Source organism: Raphanus sativus, chromosome 4, assembly GCF_000801105.2.
Source record: "Raphanus sativus cultivar WK10039 chromosome 4, ASM80110v3, whole genome shotgun sequence".
Lineage (NCBI taxonomy): Eukaryota > Viridiplantae > Streptophyta > Magnoliopsida > Brassicales > Brassicaceae > Raphanus > Raphanus sativus.
Window position 1 is genome coordinate 40,831,094 of NC_079514.1, and position 13,294 is coordinate 40,844,387.

The 13,294-nt window shown below is 32.4% G+C and overlaps 2 protein-coding genes across 2 annotated transcripts; both read right to left on the bottom strand.

The window, feature by feature from the left end:
* Positions 1-7,457: 7,457 nt before the first annotated feature.
* Positions 7,458-8,693, bottom strand: LOC108852848 (probable membrane-associated kinase regulator 4). Its single transcript, XM_018626326.2, has one exon. The coding sequence runs from the start codon at positions 8,623-8,625 to the stop codon at positions 7,687-7,689; it is 939 nt and encodes a 312-aa protein (XP_018481828.1). The 5' UTR covers positions 8,626-8,693; the 3' UTR covers positions 7,458-7,686.
* A 3,051-nt stretch (positions 8,694-11,744) lies between these two features.
* Positions 11,745-12,592, bottom strand: LOC108851009 (60S ribosomal protein L35-2-like). Its single transcript, XM_057008301.1, has 3 exons — positions 12,580-12,592; positions 12,227-12,362; positions 11,745-12,137 (listed from the first exon to the last, which is right to left on the bottom strand). The coding sequence occupies exons 1-3, from the start codon at positions 12,590-12,592 to the stop codon at positions 11,951-11,953; spliced, it is 336 nt and encodes a 111-aa protein (XP_056864281.1). The 3' UTR covers positions 11,745-11,950.
* Positions 12,593-13,294: the final 702 nt, after the last annotated feature.

Below are 13,294 nucleotides of genomic sequence, written 5' to 3' on the forward strand. Positions count from 1 at the left end.
GCATTATTAATTAAAATAAATTTTTAAATCGATTCCCAAATATGATAGCCACCGTCTATGAGCCATCATTGTTTCCATCGTCCCTGGTTCACGACCATTGTCTTTGAGCCACCATCATACCTGTTTCACGACCATCGTCTTTGAAACACCGAGTCCAACACTCTGCAAAAACTCTATGAATCCAAGCTCATGGAAGCTCTAGAAGAAGCATCATAAGATGGGTTGCTCATCAATTCTCAAGGAATTGAAGGAAGAGACGAGCGACAAGATTCGTGGTCGTCGTCTCCATCACTCCACGAACTGTTGAGAAGCTTCGGACCCGCTGTCTCTTCGATCCAATCCATCTCAACCACATCCGATTTTCTTTTTTTTCGATGGCCGGGAGTTACAAAGTTAACCTTAATTTATTGAGAGAAAGGTGAGACCTTTTTGCTTCTATTGACGGGTCTCTTGCGATTAAAAATTTGTAATTCATTGATGATTTTTCTTATCAGTTATATGGTTAGCTTTTCTTTTCAAAGTTGAAACCTTTAGTCATATGGTGTTTAATTGAATATGTATGTGTTGATGTGTTTTATCAAAGCTTAAAGCTTTATCGTTTGCTGTGGACATAGATTGTATGGATGTGGTCAGTGTGGACATAAGAGTTGGGGTCAAGTGCGAAGTGGTCAGAGGAGATGTGGATAACAGTGATATTTGGCCGGTGTATTTCATGCTCTGGATTAGAAATCGAGGTCGAGAGATGGAAGTCTGCTAAAGAAGTCTCAACTCAGCCTTGGCCTTACTTAGCCGATGCTCTTAGCTGATGAACTTGTTAGGTATTAGCTCAATTGAATGGTATCCACAACTCTCTTGTGGTTCTTAGGTTTCCATCTTTCTTGTCTGAATCTGAGATTAGTTCACCATCTTTCTGGTAACAGTTTGCTTTGTTAGAGTACTCATCCTTTATTTATTTAAACTGATATTTCATTAGCTTTCCTTGATGTTTTGTAGCTTGTTCTGTTTCTAGTCGCTATACATTTTAGTATCTGAATCTAAGCATCAAACTTGTTACTGACATGTGTAATTATTTCCAATTTCAGTGTGATTGTTTTCTGCAATGTCTAAACTAAAAGACCTACATTCTTGGTATCGTTTTTATCCCTCTGGAAGTACTCATGTCATGGATGTTGACAAGTTCACAATGACCCCTTTGGAAATACTCATGTCATGGAAGAAGAACTATGATCTTTTGGAAACACTCATGTCTTGGAGGAAGAAATATGATCCCTTTGGAAACACTCACGTCCACATCCACATTCATCTTTTTTTTCTGTCCACAAAATTGTCGTACATATATTTTAGTTTATGTTAAAATCAAAAAAGGTATATCAAAATGGGTGTTGAAATATAGATAAAAATATTATAATTTTTAATTGGAACAAATTTTATTTTAAATATAAAAAAATTTCCAAAGGACCGAAGAAATACATATTATAAGGGTGTAATGATATAATAGTCTTCTCTCTCAACCAACTCCGGCGTTAAACACTACTCAAATTCACTTTTTCAAAAAAAAAATATTCTGTAAACCGTAGGATCTCCTTCAGCTTTTACAATCCGACGATCGCTATACGTCGCATAAACCCATAAAAAACCTTAATGTCGATATCATAAGAAACACGTTTCCTCTATCTGTTTTGGTCCCCACAAGACCGAAATAAAAGAAAAATAAAACTAATTCAGCTCTTCTATTTCTTAACCAAGAGAAAATGATATAATTGTCATAACACAAGGGAGGAGAGAAGGAGAAAGTGTCTGACTAGCTACAAGTGCCTAAATATGTTTAAAAAAAAAAGAAAATTGTGTCTGTGAAGTAATCAACTACATTTTATTTTTATTCAATCTTCATCTAAATTAATGTGACTTTCAGTATCCTAGGTCTTCTTTTTTCTTTTTTATTCAGTGTTCTTTTGTAATTTTTTTTTTATTTTTAGAAATTTATAAAAACTGAATAAACAAATTATCATAAATTAAGTTGTGAACATTTTACAAATGGAATTTGATGTTGATTTTAAAATATTTTTTTCTATTGAAATCTTAACATAGTTTTATCATATGTATTTCCATATCATACATTTTTTTACTTATAGAAAATGCCACCAAAAAATATAAAATTAGTAATCAACAAAATGACCATCAATGCTATTTCTTTTCTTTTGATAATAGGTTCTAGTTTTTTCATGGACCTTACTCCATACATGTCCCCAACGTTAAGTAAGTAAAATAGAACAATATGGACACGCATGTTCGCTTAACGTACGTATGTGTCTGCTCATATGGTGATAGGCAACAATATTGTAGCAATCATTAACTGCGACCTTCTGGCAAACTAATTGGTGGATATTTTGGTAGGTTGCTACTTGTGGTCATATCAAGAGAGCATGGTAGGTTCTATTGGTACGGCTAGACTAGGTACGGCAGTTTAATCTATGTAGTTAAGGGCAATCTTTTCGGTTGGGTCCTAAAAGGATAAATACTCTACTGGAAAACAAGAAGATGAGACCATTCTTTTGACCTGAGCACCAGATTCTTTTTCTTTCTACATATATGCATTCATCATTCATCAATTGTTACAAAAAAAAAAAATATATGCATTCATCAATTGGGGGTGGAAGTCAATATATAAGACTCCTAACCGAATGCCACTGATCTCTATCCACTATGTTTCTGTTAGACTTTTAGTTACATCTTAAATGACACAATGATCCAATTTTCTACCATGATGATTACGGATTTCAACCCAAGTTTATTCAATTATATACAAAAATGAGAAAAGTTTGCCTGATAAAGTGTATTGAGATGGATCTTTGATGACTTCATATTTATTACGGTGCATGTGATAAAAGTCAAATATGTCAGCAATTAGGTCATCTATATGTACGTATTATAAGGTAATGTCTTATGAAATTAATGCTCAAATGTTCATGCATGCACGACGGAATTGAGAAAATCCTATGAATTCGAAGTTAATGAGCGAGCGTGACTCTTCGATATCACTGCCCTCTATCTTCTCACCCCATATCGATCTATACGATCGTCCTTACTCCTTTCTATGTATTAACATACTTACTCCTTTCTATGTATTAACATACTTACTCCTTTCTATGTATTAACATAGATTGTCCGTACTTCAGAACAAAAAGTATAGTGTATTATTTTCTCTGGTCTTTAATACTTTTTTTTTTTTGCTAAATGGCGATGGGTAGATCTAGATAATTATCATATGATTGTTTAGTGTTTGCTATAATGAAGTTTTAATGTTCAAAATGTAAACTATAGATGTTCATAGATTGATCTACAAGGTCTAAGCAAGATATCGAGTTTTTAGGAATTAATGCACAAATTTTCAAAACTTGCTACCAATTTAATATCAGAGTACTCATACTAATTACAGGCTCCATGCAATGTTTGATCGCTATTGGCCGAAGAAATCTCTTCTTATTGATTTACAATCAAACTTTCTCAAATGCATTTTTAATGTAAAACTCATTATCACATTCCCACCTTCTAAAATTATACTCTATCCGTTTCGAATTATTTGTCGTTTTACAGCAAAATTTTTGTTTCAAAATAAATGTCATTTTCGGTTTTCAATGCAAAATTTATTGACAATATTCTATATTTTATTTTCCTATTGGTTGATATATGGTTAGGTGTATTGGTAATGGTGTTTTTATTTTAGAAATATGTAAAATTAAATGTTTTCTTAATGTGTGTGCATAAGTTTAGAACGACAAATAATATGAAACGGAGGGAATACTGTCATAGGCGGTGTTAGTGGTAGCATGTGAAATCATTTAATATGATAGGGAATGCTCTTATATTTCCAATCTCATATTGACTTTTCTGTAATTAACTTTCTTTCTGACTTTGATTACCAACTTCTAACTACATTTCCTTTCACAACGCCACGATCAAGGACGTGAAGATTTATTACTATTTTATTTTTCAACAAAAATTTAACAAAGCATATAGCCAATTCGCATTTCTGAAAATAATGAAAAAGTTACAATAGTTTGTATTTTTCTCTTTTATGAAACCACTAGTTTACAAAGGTTCCATATGTTGAAAAGAAGAAAGAACAACACATTTTCGGTAGTTCTCAAATCAAAAACAAAAATTATGGAAATGTTTGGTTGTAGACTATTACATTCTCCGGCGATCTACAGTTGATGAAGAAACGATCAGAAACAGAGGAGGCCAGTGAAAAACAGAGGACAGTTAGAACACATAAATTAACAGAGGATAGTTCAAGAACAAAGAGGTGGAAAGGTCCTAACTTGGACAAATGGGTATCACCAGTTCGGGCAACTTTGGAAACTTGTAGAGGAAACAAATATTAGTTTTTGTTTTGAAAGTAACAAAGATTAGTTTGGAGAGGATAACACAAGCTGATTAACAAATGTGTTGAAAAAGGCATTTAACGAATCTAAAGTTGAACAAGCGGACACGAGAAAGTTTTTGCATTTTATGTATGTTTCGTTTTCAGACGTTTTGGTTCAACTTCAAACGGGTTCATCGAGCTGGAAACTCATTTAGATGTTAAAATGATATGATCATATAAATTGAAACGAGTAAGAAGCCAAAAGGAGGAAGAAGATGAGATTGTGATTGAGATTGGAGAGACATAATAATTGATATTTCAAAGACAACTATTTGCCACCCGCTTCGGACCTGTACCGTTAGGTTTGCATTGTTCAGGAAAGCGAGAATAATTGTCTTTTTGGATTGTTACAATTTTTTTTGTCTTTTGGATATTATCACTCTTTCTATTCTTATCAGAGAAATATATTTGATATTATAAATAGTTTATATCTCAAAGTAAAATGGAAATAAGAGTTATCGATTTTTTTTAAAAAAAAATATCTAAATTTACAAATTTGTGATCAAGATAGTATATTTATAATGTTTTTACTTATAAATCAGAACTAAATTGCATATATAGATACATTCAAAATTGTACCTATAATGGATTTGGTGAAAAAAACTTTTATAATTGTTTCAGTCAAAAAATTTTTTTTTTAATTAATTGCATGAATACAAAACTTACATTTATATAACAATATTCTCCCTTTATTTAGCAAAAAAAAAAAAAAAATATTCTCCCTTTTTTTTAATAAACGGTTTGCGTTATAATTTAGGAAAGAGAAGTGAAAATATTACAGCCCATTTCGTTGACATAAAAAAAATATATTACAGCCCATTTAATGAAATCTTATTAGGAGCTAGCCCAAACGTCTCTTTTGAAACCCACTAAATGAAAGCAAGTTGGACTTGATTGTAAGCCCCAGCCGGTGATCCTATCTCTTGTGGGATGGGACACATATTCAGCACGAACAACGAACACAAAAAGCTATGTCTAGAGATTCATCCCTTGTTTCATATTATTTTACCCCAAGTAACGCTTGGTCGATGACTTCTTAGGTGACGATAGACCTGACTAGTATCGATCATTTTCTTGGGGATAGTTTCTCTTGTTTTCATTGTCTTGTGTCTTTTTGTATATAAGCCACAAACAAACAAAAAACTTAAAGAGAAAGAATAGCTTTGGACAAGGTAATCTTATTTTAAGGCTTTGAAAGTTTAAATTGATGCACACGCTCTAAATCACGCCAAAAGCTATCAAAAAGTAGTCCACAGCTTTGGGTTCTCTTGTCCCTTCCCTTCCTCCCAAGTTGCCTTTTAGAGTTGATTATATAAATAATAAATAACATTGTTTTAGCCTTATATGACTTTATTTATAATAATGATGTGATACCATACCATTCTTCTCATTTGGCCTTGGATCGATTTTTTTAATTCACAAGTGTCCCTTAATTCTTGTAAGAGACATACACTGTACTTTTTTTCGTGTACATTATCTATCTAATCTAACAATTCGATTTTACTACACATGCATGATGCACTAGATAAAATCTAAGATCTACAAAAGCCATAACGAGTGACTGGCTAAAATCATAGTGACGCCAATGTGTAAGATAATGGAGGTTAAACCATATAAAAAGATTTCATATGAAACTACGATGTGTGGAACAGTCAAACCTTACAAAAATCAAATGAATCAGAACTTTAATCTTAACCATATAAAGAATTCAGATGAAACTTTTTTAAAGTCTTTCTAATAATATATGCATTTAAAAGTAGACGTTTTCGTAGGGATTAAGTATGGATGGTTTATATTAGTTGAGCTGAAGGGGCTCGAGAAAAAGATGATCAAGTTTAAAGAATTTTATGTTATTCGATTTAGTCGATGTTAATTATATTCTAAAGTAACTGTAATTTTGTTTTACATCTTGTACCAATACGAATAACATAAACCAATACTATATCAACTCTCTAACCAATATTTATACACTAATAGTTTGTCATTTAACAGATTGTTGAGTATGTATAATAAAAGTTGACAGAGATTAGCATAATCAGAGGACGCTGTATAAGATAATTGACATTAGAAAATGGGTTAATTAGACTTCGGAACTCGACCTAACCCCAAAGTTGTGTGTACGTCATCATGTCTCGTAATGATGCTTTTATGTACACGTAGACATAATTTCTTCATTGAGATATAAATGGCTTGTTTTTCACAAATTACACATAAATTAGATTTAAATATTAAAAAAAAAATATATGGAGCGAAGTAGTGATCAGCTTTCTGAAAGCAAGGATCCATGTTTCCAGATTTTCAACTTTACGAAGTGAAACCTTTCTAGCGACCGTCTGACTCTGAACACTCGTGTTTAGGAAATCATCATTTCAGTCTCTCAATCAATCTCCAATAACTTATATGTTCTCTTTTGTCCTTTGAAAATTTTCTTCCTGCTAGTATCACAACTTTTTTTTTTTTGAAAAATGGCATTGCTAGCAGTGGCGGACCTACATGTAACTTAGGGGGTTCAATTGACACCCCATAAATTTTTAGTTTTTCCTTATAGCTTATAGATTTATTAAGCTTGAACCCATTTGTTTTTGTTCTTGACAATGAATTTTATGTTTTGACACCGGTAATAAATTTTCCTCGGTCCGCCACTGATTGCTAGTATCACTACTTGTGGTGATCTTATGCAATATTTTAGTTCAAAAGATGTTTCAAATTAGAGTCAATCCGCGTCTTCGCAAGAATTAACTGTAAATTAAATTATTCATATGATAATTTTTAGTTACAATCATATAGAATCAATTATGAACAACCATAGCAAAAGTTTATATTAACTGTTATGCGGTGTTACAAATGAATTTTTTTTAATTATGAACAAGCTAAACAACATCATAAATTTGTGTTACAAATGAATTATTTTAAACACAAATGTTGGGAGAAAAGTTACCATACAACTTGTGGTAACTTAATAATAAAATCCTTAAATAATCTCAGATTATGGTAGACATTTGCATTAATTTATATTTCGAAACTGAAATCATTCAAATCACAAGTAATTCGAGTAAAAAAAACAAAGATTTGTAATCATATTTATTTATTTTTACACGGAAAGGCCTTAGGAATTTATGAAATTCATAGGAAAACAAAGAAGAAGCAAAAATAAGAGTAAAATTAAATCAAAAGAAAACAAAGAATCTAATCTTTAGTTCTCTCACTCTCTCTCTCATTATTATCTTCTCATCATCCTCATGTCCAACTTAATTATTTGGTTAACCCCTAAACATCTGAGCCCGTTCTTGATCATATGCTCCCGCAATTTTTGAAGCTGACAACGAACAGAATCCAACCTCATTAACACTATACTGCTTCTGTTGCTGAGATTGCTTGCAATGCAAGATAGCTCCTTGAATAGAGTTCTCTACCTCTGAGTTCGAACTTGTACTTCTCTTCAAAAACTGCAACGGACGAAACCCTAAATTGGTCGATGACTTGTTGTTCAAACTCTTCGCAGGTTGTCTCCTCATAGAAACAGAAAATGATCTCCTGTGGCTCCTCGGAACCGAACCATTACTCTGCTTCTTAGGTTTCTCTGCTCGAGAACACCTCAACATAGATCCTTCATCAGCAACTCTTGACTCATCAGAACAACTTGACTTCCCAAAGAATGATCTTAGATAAGCTCTTGAAGCTTTAATCTTCGTTCCAAAACTCAAGTGTTTGACCATTCTTAGCTTCTTGCCCCAAGATTTCTTCTTCTCATCATCCTCCAATGAACTTGAATATTCAAGAAAATAGTCTTTCGGGTTAAGCTCTCTACTCACTTGACAAGAATCTGCCGGAGAGACGGTGCAAGACTCAAACGGGGTGTTGCTCGTCACCGGAGTATTAACCGTTCCGGTGGCTAACGGTGTGCTATAGAATTCCTCATCAAAGGTGTAATCTTCTAGAAGCTTTTGAACCATTTGGAGACGTGGAGGTAAGTGAAGAGGAAGAAGCTTGCCTTTGTAGAAGAGTTCATCTGCAGGAGAAGAGGTTTTGTCTATCTCGAGAGGACATATATGAGACATCTGGAACTCGAACTCTCTAGGGTTGTTGTTGTTGGTGTTGTTGTTGAGAGCTTTGCGTACGAGGTTAGTGAAAGAAGTGACTTCCATGTCTATGTAATCTTCTTCTACATCACTGTCACACCACTCTAGATTAGCTGCCATTTTGTTAATGTATGTTTCTTCTTAATTTTTGTATTATGTTTTAGTGATTAGTGATATGAGTTAAGAGAAGAGGAGGTATGTTTTTATATATGCAAGAGAGAGTTTAGTGTTAGGTTTTTGATTTGGTAAAGATGGTACAACTGTGGAGTGTGGACCAAATTGTGTTTTTTATCTTATGTACGTCTATGATAAAAATATTAAGAAATAAATAATAAAAATTAGGAAGATTTATTTGATTGGGTTTAAAAAGTTAACGGGTTCATCATCTTCACTAATGGTGATTAAAACCTTAAATAATGAAAGAACGAATAGCAAGACAAAGTTTTAGAATAAAAACAAAAGTATCTCATACATAATTAACATAAAGTATTGGTATAAAAACCTATCTGATAATTATTTTACTTATTGTGTGTTGATTATGTGTATTTGGATTTCTTTAAATTTAGACAAGGACGACGATGAGCGACAATATTCTTGGTAGAAGCCCACGTGTTTGCTAATTTTCTGTCTTATTGGTTATTGGTTAATAAAATACATCAACACTAACCAAATAGTATGATACAACAATATGATTATGTCGTGACGCGTATGATACATTGCTAACACAAAGACATGTACATCTACAGACAACGTAATATGTTTGATTCTTCTCAAAATTACACACGACACATATATTAATAGGACCACAAAAAAAAATTAAGATCGAAGTATATATAATGTGCTTAAAGAAAAATAAAAGATTTATATAAAAAGTATTTATTAATAAGATTACAATACTTTTATAAAAAATACTTCAAAGAGAAATTTGGGACTCAGCTCGATTGATTTGATTACAATATTTTCAGATTTTATTAGTTATAGTCCCAATTCCAAAAATATTTCATGATATAATCTTTAGATTCTTTTACAACTTATTCAACATATCATGATAATTTATATTTGATTTTATTCACTAAACGAATATTTTTAACTGCTTAGTCGCATATTTCTTTATAGTTTGTATTAGTTGTTTTTTCTATAGATGTTTAATTTGTTATATATAGTGTGGAATTTTTTTATTCAGGTATGATACACTGATCGATAATACATATACATTTAAATATATAGGCAAGGTGATATGTTTGTTTTTTGAAAAAAATCAATGTATGATACACTGATACCACAAAATAAGTTTTTAAGATAAAATGTGTATATAGTGTTTTTTTTTTTGGGTGGGATAGTGTTTTTTTTTGACATCGTATATAGTGTATATTTAAAGAATGATAAATGATTTATCTGAAACATAACAATTATCTTCTTAAAAACATTCAAATAATTCTATTTAGAATAACTTAAAAGGGAATTTTGAGACTCGCTTTTTTGGTTTATATTCTCTAAACATTAATATTTATAGTACAAATTTCAGAAAATATAACATAGTATAGCATTCAGATTCTTTACAACTTAATCAAACATATTATAATAATTATGTCTGATTTAGTTTACAAAAAACAAATATATTCACCCGACACAAATTTTCAACACGCTTCAGAGCATTATTTTTAGTAGTATTTACTATTTATTTATCGTTTTGTCTATAGATGTTTAATTTGTAATATAGTGCAGAAATCATTTATTTATATATTGGCAAATGTCACATCCCATTGTACTTTACCATGTCCAGACATATTACTTGATTCCAGGGTTCAATTGCCCCATTTTTAAGTGTCATCTCCATGATATATGAATGATATCTTTAATAAGATATGACTTATATATTGTGCGGTTTTGAGTATACTCGCTTGATGACTTGACAATTGTAAAATATTTTTTAAAAATTGCATCTGAGGCAGGGGTTACTAAACCATGATTTATAATCAAACCAAAGACCCGGTATGACCGGTTTCCAAAACATTAGAAATTAATGTTCGATTATAAAAAAACTGAAATTTTACATCCATTTGAGTGAAGAAGCTAGACAATGCTCTATGAAGTATGAACTTTAGTTTCCTCCACATCCAAGTGAGATACATATGGAAGAAGAAGCAGAAGAAGAGCCACTAAGTATCGGTGTTACATGGAAAAGATCAGAGAGACAGTTCTCCAAGTTATCAGGCTTAAACTTCACCAGCATCTCTATGTTCCTCTCCTCTCTAATCGTCAGCAAATACTTCTCGTAAAACTCTCTGTACTCTGGTACAAGTTTCCTTTCTATGGAAACCTTAATTAAGCTCGTCTCTCAGTTTTATGTCCAGTATATCATATGATGACTGTTTCGTGTAAGCTTCTTTAAATGCCACTTGAAACCTCTTGAAATGTGTTTTAGCCTGGTCTGGTGATAGTGTGGTACTGGTTCTCGCCGGTACGGTTCGGTAAACATTGGCCCATGCTGCGTTCTCGTAGTCTGCAGTGTAGGTTCTGAGTTTTGCTTCGTGCTTAGTGAGAGCCAATCGTCTCCAAGGAGGTTTTTGAGGTGATGAGTTGAACGAACGGTGTCAACCACAAACTGAATGTTGTTGATAAGGAAGAGGTAAGAAAGAGACACATCTTTGTAACTCTCTGCTTTGATGTCTAGCTTGCAAGGGAAAACCAGTATGAGTCCTGCTTCGTTAGCTATCTCATAGAAGCAAGACTCTCTTATTGTAGTCAATGCGTATATGGATGTAGTTTTGCATATCAAAGCTGACAAAGCAAATCAAGACCAGCAGTGAGCTGTTCAGCGTATAGCAAAGTTTTAGCAACGCAAAACTTTGAGCTAATCGTTAGAGATTTAGAGGTGGTTCGGTATAGAGATTGAAGAATCTGTTATGTACTAGTTGTTTGAATTCAACTGAACAACTACGAGATATAGTATGAAAACAAATTGGTGCACGGATCCACCGAAAGCCAAAATCGTGGCTCTTAAGACAAGTTATTGCAAAGTCAAAATTTCTCAAAATTTGTCTCTTTCTCCCAGAAAATTTTACAAGATAAATTGATGTTTAGTTTAATTGACAAAAAAAAAAATTAAATTTATGATTTGAGTGTAGACTACATACAACAGTTACGTTATAATCTCAGCCTAATACAATCTTGATAACAAAGGAAATGTTTTTCACACACGTAGGTTTCATATTTACTTCAGTCACGTGTATATTGATAATCATTTTTGAAAGTTTTCTTAAAATAAATATAATAATCTTTGTGGAAAATAATCTTTCACTAAGATGCTTTTTAAGGAATGCTTAACAAGGAACAAGACAATAAAAGGTGTGACATAATTCAAAAAACAACTGAGGAAGATGTGATTAATAAGAACAGGTTACACCTTAATAGCGTACTTTCTAATTGGAAAATACATATCTTTCTACTTCTCCCTCTCTGTGTAGAGCGAAGCCTGATGCTTGGTGAGTCTCCTCCTGATAGCTCTAGTCTTCTTGGGACGAAGATCAAGAGGCAAAAACTTCTTGTTCTTGTACGCCTCTCTCAGAGCAAGCTTCTGCTTCTGTGAGATCACTGTCAACACCTGAACTATCGACTTCCTCACCACCTTACTTTAAAAAAACACAAACACAAACAAGATCAGTTGCTGTCGGAACGGTTCAAGAACTGAAGCGTTAAAAGAAATATTAGAGAGACATACATCTTAGAGAGCTCGTTAGGAGCACCTCCAGTGATTTTGGCCACGCGGAGAAGAGCGATCTCCGCCTTGAAGTGCTGCAACTGAGCAGAAAGATCCGATTTTGATTTCTCCCTCAGCTCATGAACCTTGATTCTCGCTGTTCACAACGCAAAACAAAAATGTTAAAGGTCAAAGACGTTAAGAAAGAGAACAAGGTACGGGCTTAGGGACTTTATAACGGATTTTAGGTTTATGTTTACTTGGGCTTTCGCTATGGGCACTAATAATGGGCCTATTTTGGTGTTATATGGGCTGAGGATTTAATAGTTTTACCATGTTTATAAATAGTGTTTCTTTTTGTTTTAAGGAAATACTTCTTATAAACATTTTTGTATAAAAAACCCCTTTTGTTTTTCAAAACATATTTTTAATTTTCTCTGTTGATATGTAAAATGGCACCAATTTTTTTATAGGGGAATTTATTTATTTACATTGTTTATAATTTTTGGATACAAATGCCAAAACTTTTAGCTTATTTTTGTGGTGTTTGCGACCAACCACTGCGTTTTAAAAAAAAATATTTACTCCTAATAAGATTTGGGCTAGCGATGTTAGAACTACCATTTGATATTCTTCACATGTTTTTGTCGGTTGACTCGCTAAAGAACAACTGATATATGTTAACTCTACAGCTAAATATAAATATTCACCATTCATGTGTGGTATTCCACTCAAAAAATAATAAACATGATTGATTTGAGACTTATTCTTGGGTTCACCCCCTAAGGTGAACCCTTAGGTTCACCAACCAATAGGATTGTGTCATTTAAAATTTAATATCTTTTAAAAAAGGAAACAAAATATTATCAAATTATATTATACTTTCAAAATAAAAATTAAATAAAAAATTATACTAATCACAAAAACAAAACTTTTTAATCTAAAACAAATATTTTCAAAAAATATTTTTAACGCTTCCAACAAACATTAAATATTAGACTTTTGGATAAATCTTAAATTTTAAGATTTATCCAAGAATTTCGGATTTACCCAAGGGTTTAGGGTTTACCCAAAGGTTTAGAGTTTAGG

Bases quoted from the DNA above. Each gene is read 5' to 3' on its own strand.
- LOC108852848 (XM_018626326.2), bottom strand. From the start codon at position 8,625: ATGGCAGCTAATCTAGAGTGGTGTGACAGTGATGTAGAAGAAGATTAC.
- LOC108851009 (XM_057008301.1), bottom strand. The intron at 12,138-12,226 runs GTATGTCTCTCT...GTTTTTTTAAAG, and splicing joins CCTAACGAGCTCTCTAAGAT to TAAGGTGGTGAGGAAGTCGA.